This window comes from Condylura cristata, unplaced genomic scaffold, assembly GCF_000260355.1.
Source record: "Condylura cristata isolate star-nosed mole 26May11 unplaced genomic scaffold, ConCri1.0 scaffold00015, whole genome shotgun sequence".
NCBI classification, from domain to species: domain Eukaryota; kingdom Metazoa; phylum Chordata; class Mammalia; order Eulipotyphla; family Talpidae; genus Condylura; species Condylura cristata.
Window position 1 is genome coordinate 6,124,671 of NW_004567116.1, and position 8,691 is coordinate 6,133,361.

Sequence of the window (8,691 nt, forward strand, 5' to 3'; positions counted from 1 at the left end):
GGGTCTCCGTCCACGTGGCAGCTGTCGGCTAGAATCTGAGGCTCGGGGACATGGGTCGCCGGGTGCGGAAAGGGGGAGGGCCTGCGGCCGCCGAGCCAGGGGAGAGGAGTGGTCTTATTGGGGTAACAGGAAGGGGGGTGTCTTAGGCTGGCCTGACACTTCCCCTTCCTCCTCTGGCTGGCTCCTGGGGGTCCTTCCTGGCGCTGGAGCCCGGATACTGGCCAGCGGTGGCTTCAGAGCGCGCTCTGCCCCTTGCTGACCTTTGGGGGTTTGAGGGAAGTGCAGGTTTGGTGCCCCGGAGCGGGGCTCCGCGCGGCCTGGGCTGCCTCGAAGAGCCCGGCAGCGCGCCAGGAAGCTGTTGCGCGCAGACAGGACCTTCCTTGTCTCCGATAGTGGCCCGGCGGGAGACCAGCGCCGCGTGCGCCCCTGGCACTGCCAGTGCGCTAAGAGCCAGCCCAGTGGCACCCGCCCGGGAGCCTTGAGCTCTATGGGGCCTCCGTGAAGTTTCACTCGCGGGTTGGCTCGAGGGGTGTCAGGAGCCACTATGATGCCCGACCCTTCCCAGGGACCTCTGGGGGGCCCTTCGCTCAGCGCTCTGTTCCTGTGCAGGATCGCGGCCAGCATGGCCCCCACGCTGCAACAGGCATACCAGAGGCGCTGGTGGATGGCCTGCACGGCTGTGGTGGAGAACCTCTTTTTCTCTGCCGTGCTCCTGGGCTGGGCCTCCCTACTGATCATACTGAAGACCGAGGGCTTCTATTCCAGCTTGTGCACAGGTATGCCCAAGGGGCTGGTCAGGTGGGAGAGGGGCAGCAGAGAGGGCAGGTGGAAGCCAGAAGAGGACCCTAGTGAAGCAGATGGACAGCAACGGCTTCAGATGGAGCCCCGGGCAGGGGAGTGGACAAGCCCACTTCTTGAGCTGCTCCCTAAACTTCAATCCAGAAAAGGGGTGCCATGGCGCCTGCTGCTCCCTTCAGGTCACAGGAACCCCTGTATCTTGCTGGGTTTCTAGATCCAGGACTCCCCAGCAGAGTCATAGCCTTTGGCAGCCTCAGGTCTGGAGCGAGATGGAAACTCTTAGGAGACGTTCTCCACCTAGCAGGCTAAGCGATTACCTACTAGGGCTGTTTGTGAGGCTCAGATAGTGTGAGCCTACAAAGGATTTGAATGTGAAGGACCCATACTCTTCCTTCTCCAGGACCTGGGAGCCCCAGGTCTTGGTCACCCGCTGCTCAGAGCTGGCAGACGCATGTCCTCCCAGACAGGCACAGGCCGGGGTCTCTGTTCCCACTGTGGTCTCCTTAGCTTTGTAGGAGTGGTCCCGAAGGAGGGAGTGGGAATTCTTGCGCTCCTTGGGAACAATAAACAATAACTGTCTGCAGGTGTTGGGGGGCAGGGGTCACCCCTCCTGGTGCTGGGACTGGAGGCGCCAGGGGTGTCTGATAGGTGGCTTCCTTTGCTGGGAAGGAGACAGCTGTGCTGCAAAGCTTAGCTGCAGAGCCGGAGGGAGGTGGGTTTCGGCTCCTGCGGCCCTCCTTTGCCTCTTCCTGCGACCACCTCCTCGTGGTGGAACGGGCTTGGGAGGAATCCCAGAATCCCCACTTGTGCCACCTTTCCCAGTGGGGTGACACCAGCCAGATCCTTAAAACACGGAATCAATTACCCGGTTTGCAAACTGTGAAGAGCAACACTATCCCATGATGTGCTGCGAGTGGTGGATAAAAAAGCTAGTGTGGGTTTTGGGGCTTCTCCCAGCTTCTCCACTCAGCTGCCTGCACGTCCTGCCTGGGCTGTGAGAAAACCGTTGCCTTGGGGTGGAGCTGGGGAGGCTTTGATCTTGGCTGCAGGCAGCACAGTGTTCCACCTCCCTGGCCAGGGTTATCTGGAATGAAGCAGCAGGTGGCACCAAATCCAGGTGATGGGTGCTGGGGCTCAGGAGTGAAGATTAGACTTGGCAGCTGGCCTGGGGAGGCAGGTTGGGTCAGGAGGGGCAGGCCTGGGCTGAGATGATAGAAGCCAGCAATGGGAGGGCTTTGGGAGACTCGCTTGCAACGCTGAGGCTCCCTCTGGGGCTTGCAACGCTGAGGCTCCCTCCGGGCTGTTTACCAGGAGAAGGCGAGGACCAGTCCTCTGGCCCCTGGTAGCGTGAGGCTTGCGCTGCCTCTCTAGTGCCTTCTTTTGCCTTTCCCAACTTTTTTTTTTTCCTTTAATCAATTTATTGACGGTGACAGATGACTACATCGCCCTTGGGGTTTGCTAAGGTTTGACAGCTATACACACCCCGTAGCCATCCCCAAGATCGATGTGTAGAATGTCTCCCTCATTCCCCACCCTCCAACCCCTGCCAACCCTCTAGCTGGGGCTTAAAAAACATGCCTGGGTTTTATTAAGTCACGAGCGTACAGTTCACCTGCTTCTTCAAGTGCGCGATATAATAATGGGCTTTGATATATTCGCTTGTGCCACCGCGGCCCAGTGGTGTAGACCATTTCCTTTCCTCCCAGAAGTAACCCTGTGCCTGTTAGCAACACCTGACCCCCCCCCCCCCAGGGCTCCCACCCCAAGCACCTGCTTATTTTCTTTCTGTCATAGATTGCTCAGGACAAAGAGAAATCCGCTATTCCCAGCATTTCATGTCAGTGGCGTTTCTCCTCCAAGGGCTTTGGGGACAAGCTTTTCTCATGGAGCCATGAGGCTTTTAAGGTCACCCTTGTGAGGTGCTGAATTGGGACTTGGTTTCTTTGCATTGTTGAATAATACTTCATTGTCTGGAGTGACTGCGTTTTATTTATCCATCTATTAGTTGATGGACGTTTGGGTTGATGCCACTCTGTGGCTTTTGTGAACAGTGTGGTGTAAACACTGGCATTCAGGCTTCAAGGTGGACCCTTGTTTTCCTTCCTTTTAGGTAGTGGGTTGCTGGAGCAGAAGGGACCCCCATTTCAAGTGTTGGAAAACCACTCAGTTTCCCAGAGGGTGCCCCGTTCGACAGTGCCCTGTGGTGGGGGTGAGGCTTTCCATTTTCCAGTTCCTAGACAACACTTGCTACTCATTGTCTTTTTTTTTTTTTTTTTTAAATCATAGCCATTCTTGGTGACTTTTGTGTGTGGTTTTGATTTGATTTCCCTAATGGCTAGTGATAGTGAGCATCTTCTGTTTATATATATATATATTTTTTAAACTATCCACCCTCAGGATTTTCACAGGATTTCCCCCCTCAGGCGCCCTGAGCCTCCCTGGCCAGGGCCCCGAGACCAGAGCCGGGCCACAGTGCCTTGTGGGACCTGGAGACACAGGTAGCCAATGGCTTGGCTTTCTTAGCCTCTCAGTTACCCTCATGTAAGTGAGACCTATATTCCCTCCTTCTTGGGGCTGTTGTGGAAATAAAGTGGGAGCAAGCACACTTGAATATTATGCTCTGGACCCAGCTTTGCCTGATCTGCTGTGTGACCTTGGACAAGTCGCCTCTCCTGCACCTCCACCGCAAAGTCTATAAAACAGAGTGGACAGCCCTCAGCATCCTTGCCACAGACCAACGATTGAGGACTAAATGAGGCCAGTTGGCAATCCGTCTTTTTCTTAGTGCTCTGTGCTCTCCCTCTTGAGGCACATCCTGGGGAGGGTGGTTAACCCACGTGGAGGGATATCACACCTTAAGGGGCCTTTTGATTCGATTTATCACTTATAGCTTATGGACTTAGTCTAGCATAAGCACCAAGGTAATCAGACAATGGCTGAAGTTCACTAAGCATTTTGCATTTGCTTGGTAAATCTTCAGTCCTAACAATGCATCTGTGATACCGCTATTGTTAATCCCATTTGTTAGAAGTAAAAGCAAAAGCTCAAAGAGGCCAAGTGGCTTGTCTGAGGTCACACAGCTAATAAACTAGGAGCAGGAGATTAAATTAAATCAGGAGATGCAGCCTGAGAGCTGACTCCAGAACCTTTGTCCTGGGCCTCCTGGAAACAGCGTGAGTGCCCCCTGACACCTGCTTCAGCTCAGAGTTCTCCCGGGGCATGGGGCCCAGCCACAGAGAAGACAGCCAACCTACAGTGTTTCGCTGAATGTGATGGGCAGCTGCAGGAAAGTGAAGCCTGGAGTGAATGAGGAAAGGCCCACTGACCTGGGGGGTCAGGAAACAGGGTTGCGTTGTGAGTGTTGGGGTGTCCAGCCATCGGCAGAGCCTGTCTCTCAGCAGTGGAAGCCACAACCCCCCACGGGCGGGATCAGAACCTGGGACTGTCACAGCGAGTGGCGCTGGGATTGAACGCGCTCGGTCTGACTCTGGAGATAGATGCTTCCCCGTGACCCGGCCTTCTCGTGGTCCCCAGGCTGTGTGTCTTTGGAACTTGTGCGACCTCACCATTTCTTCGCACGGTAGATAGTGTTGCTTGATACGGCCTGTTAAATCAGCCCCCTTAGACACAATTCGCCACATGCTACAGTGCAGCATCCCTGGAATCTTGAGTTTGATGGTATATGCCACACGTGCACACACGCTGTACATATGTAGTATATATGTCTACTATATATACAAATGTTCAGTGACTAAAGACCACACGGCAGAAGTCACTCATGTACCTCCTAGACCATGTCCAGCTCTCCATGTGCTGTGCATACCATGCATGGGGAAACACTGCTCCCTGGCCGTCAAGCCCCGCTCTGTCGCTAGTTTAGCACCCTTGACTGGCCTTCTCATGCCTCGCTTGACTGGTGTGTAAAAGCGGGGAGGTGGCTTGCCAAGACTTCTCTTGCTGTAGCTGACACATATAGAGGTCTGGGAGGTCTTAGCCTGCTGGTCTGGCCTTCTTGCTTTGGAAGATTTAGAAGTGCTTGGCTTTGTTTAACCACTGAGTGCACATTATGAATCAAACTCACAAGTGGCTGATGATAAACCAGAGAAATAAACGGATTGGTAGACTTGACTTCTTAGTCATCTGGGATTCTCCACCAGCAGAAGACACATTGCTTGTCAGCACAGGAGTAGGCTGGAAAAGCTGCTTAAGCTGCCTTGTTGAGGACAGACAGGTCCAAGACTGCCTTGAGCTTGAATCTGAGCCTGCCCATAAATAAGATGCTGTGCGACTGAGCTGCTTTACTTTTGAGAGCCTCTTCATCTATGCCGTGGGGTCTATATCACTTTTTAGAATTGTTTGGAGAACTAAAGATGGCCTGTGGAAAACTCTGTTCATTGAGGGTTAGTGGAACTGTTTACGTGAGAAAGTTCACTTGATTGGGAAAGAATTAGAAGCCGGGACAGGGTCTTATCTGGGGCCTGCAAACTCGAATGCCAACAGGGGCCAGGCAGTTACTGACAACTGAGTAAGGCTAGGCAGCTGTAAGATGGAAATATCTTGAAGAGAAGACTTGGCGTGGCTTGGAGAAGGTCAGCCTTGGCAAAAGGGGTGGCCTTCACTCAGCCCCAGCAATGGCCAGGTCACCTGACTTCTTAGAAGCCAGACTGCTAGATTTTTTTTATTTTAGATTTATTTATCTGTGCATACAAGAACTGGGGTATAGGCCAGAGATATGTGTGTGTGTGTGTGTGTGTGTGAAAGGATTCTAAACAGAGAGGGGAAGTGGATTTTGACTGAAATCCACAGCTGAGGGAAGCAGCGGGGAGTCAGGAGAGGTCTGCTGTGCCCTGTGGGTCAGCTTCCTGGCCAGGGATCAAACTCATGCTGCCGTGGCTGCGGAAACCATCATAGTGCTGTGCTGTAACCCCTTGCGCCTCCAGGGAGGGCCCCAGACTGCTAGATTTTTATGCGGTGAGTCCTGATTTTAGACTGGCACCCAATTAAAATTTGCCATCTGAGCCAAATGTGGGCCATCGCTGGTCCCCTTTTTGCAGCCTCTGGCCTAAACCGTCTGCATTTCTGCCTGCTGTTCCTGCTGTCCCACACGGCGTGGGTCTCGTGATGGGTGTCCAGTGTCTGCAGGTTGAATAAATGGATGTGGACAAACTCGGTGGAGGGAGGAACAGCGACCATGAAGATCACTCATTTGTGGGCCCAGCCTGAGCCCCCAGCCTGTGGGCCTGCCCTCCTCGCTTCTCCTCAGTGCCAGGTTCTTGGGGCAGCCAGAGTGTTTCCTCCCAGCTCAGCCAGCGCTCGTGGTCTGTGTGTTCTCCCGTGTGTTCCTCCTTCCCGCCACACGCGGGCTCATCCCACTCTGGGTATCTGCAGTCAGAGTCCGTTTCCCCTCTCCCAGCATTCAGCATTATTTCCTCCTCCCGTTTTGTTCTCTTTACAGCACCCATCACTCTTTAAATCCAGGCCCATTTGTTTCCCTGTTCGCTTTCTAACATAAACCCCGTGAGAACAGAGAGCGTCTGTCCTCTGTTCACACCACGACCCTCTGAGGGCGCGCCTGCCCCTTCATCAGCTACTTCAGAAACACCTTCTCTGGCCAGGCCTGCTGAGGAGATCTGGGCTCACCGGCTTCAGCTGACTCTCCCGGGAGCCCGAGGTTATGTCCCCTGCTCCTCTCCCAGGCAGGGCCCAGCTCACAGTCGGGAAGCTGCTGTCCAAGGCTGCACAGCTAGTGGATGGCCGTGAGGCTTCAAACTCGGCCTGTCTGCCTTCCAGGTACACCCTGAGTTTGCCCTTGGCAGTGATGCTTAAGCAGCGAGCAGGCAGTGGAGCAGCTGCCTCATGATTTGCACTGGGTGAAGTCACCCTCCAGCCCCTCCCCACACACCAGCCTTTTCCACTCGCTTGTCACAGCTCCAAGTTGGCAGTTCACCTGAAGGGCATGGAGCCTGTTTCAGATGAGATGGAGTCAGGTTCCAGAGGCTTCTCCAGGGGGTCACCTCCAGGTTGACTGCTCAACGGTGCTGGAGGGCCTGACTCCGTACCTTAGCTTTAGTTCAGCATCTGGAGAAGGGGGTATTTTGGCACAGAACGGTGGGACGCACGTGCGTTAAAGTGGTGATTGTTGAGAAAAGTGCCTGGAACACAGTTAGGTGCTCAGTCAACGTCAGCCGTTATTTTATCAGAACGCTGTTGTGGGAAAACTTCTTCCCCTAGGGAGCCCCCTCCCCACCAGAGTAGATTCGACTCTGGGTGGGCCCCAAAGGTACCTGGTCCATGGTAAGTCAGAGAGTGGGAGTCGTGCGCAGGCCTGAGCCCCCTGCTCCTGCCACGGCGGTTCCGAACCCCCTTCCCTCCCCCAGCCGAGAACGCCACCAACGTCACGCAGGCCCAGCAGCCCAGGTGGCCAAGCTGTGACCGCCAGGACGAGATGCTCAACCTGGGCTTCACCACTGGCTCCTTCGTGCTCAGTGCCACCACCCTGCCTCTGGGCATCCTCATGGACCGCTTTGGTCCCCGGCCGGTGCGGCTTGTTGGCAGGTGAGGCTCGGGCCAGGTGTGGGCAGCAGGAGGACACGGACCGACCCTGGGGGGCCGGGCAGGCTCAGTGTCCCCCTTCCCATCTCCACAGCGCCAGCTTCGCTGCGTCCTGCACCCTCATGGCCCTGGCCTCGCGGGACACCACAGGTGAGAAGCCTGGCCTCTCACACCCCACTGGGAAAGAAGGGGTGGGGTGAAAGCGGAGTTTACACTAGCTCCTGCCCTTGGCCCGCCATGACTCCCAAAATGTCCTCACCACCCCTTTCCAGTTCTGTCTCCGCTGATCTTCCTGGCGCTGTCCCTGAATGGCTTTGGTGGCATCTGCCTAACGTTCTCTTCACTCACAGTGAGTATGACAGGTCCTAGCTCGCGGGAAGGCACCCAAGAGTGGGATGGGGGTAGGGGTGAGTGGGGGTGAGCCTGGAGGGGACAGCAGACAATGGGGGTGTGTGTGGCCGTTGCAGGCTGCAGCTGGAAGCGGGTGTGAGTCTGTGTCTGTGGGTGAGCTGTGTGGCAGCGTGCATGTGGGGGCAGGGGTGTGTCCTGAGCCCACAGTGTTTGCTGAGCTCTGCTCTGGGCAGTGGGGCTACAGCACAGAATGACAGCAGCCTGGCCTGGAAGCTTCTTGGAGTTTCCTGGAGCAGGTGAGTGGTGCAGGCAATCCCAAACACGAGTAAACTAATAAATTAAGTCTTAGTCATAAGTGTTGGAAAGAAAATAAAACTAGGTAACATGATAGTGACAGGGAAGGAGCAGCTTGAGACAGTGTGTGTGAGTGTGTGTGCGTGTTGCCACCCCGGAGTTTGGCCAAGCGTAGGTAAATGTGTTTGTGAGTGTGTTAAGACCCAGGCACATAAAATTGCCCTCGCTTACAGTGCTTGATCTCCAAACACGGCTCCCCACTACCCCCCAAATTTCGATTTCTTTCTTGCTTGTGCGTTTTGTGTGGATGGGTATTTTACGTCTGTGAAGTGAGCACGAGAGTTAAAAGCTGTGAGTGTGCGGCGGAGGAGGGGCTCCTGGCTGGGTCAGACTCGGGATAGGACTGTTTATCTCACACGAGGGCCAAACTGGGTGGTTTTGGCTGATTTCCCCTCACCCAGCAGCCGCCTTTAATTCCAGCCCGGGACATTTCACAACTCTCTAAGGAAGCGGATCTCTTCCTCCCCGAACCGCCTCCGCAGCCCCTTCACGCTGCGAGGCTTGGCTCCGGGTCGCAACCCGCTTCTTCCCCTGCCGCAGGGGTCTCACCCGGGACCTTGCGCTGGACTCAGCCAGGCAGGGCTGGAGCTGGGGGCTCCGCCGGCAGCCTGCCCGCGGCTCCGCCCCCTCCCCGCC

The 8,691-nt window shown here is 55.4% G+C and overlaps 1 protein-coding gene across 2 annotated transcripts in view; it reads left to right on the forward strand.

Annotated features, from left to right (window-relative positions):
- SLC43A1 (solute carrier family 43 (amino acid system L transporter), member 1) overlaps positions 1-8,691 on the forward strand; it is a 20,244-nt gene that overhangs the window by 1,000 nt on the left and 10,553 nt on the right. Inside the window, exons 2-5 of one of the 2 annotated variants that reach the window (XM_012725077.1) lie at positions 610-776; positions 7,176-7,353; positions 7,445-7,500; positions 7,623-7,699. In XM_012725077.1, the coding sequence (XP_012580531.1) occupies positions 623-776; positions 7,176-7,353; positions 7,445-7,500; positions 7,623-7,699 (465 nt within the window). In that variant the 5' untranslated portion in view covers positions 610-622. Of the gene's footprint in view, positions 1-597; positions 777-7,175; positions 7,354-7,444; positions 7,501-7,622; positions 7,700-8,691 lie in introns of those variants that run through there. The other variant, XM_004682769.2, reaches the window with a different exon arrangement.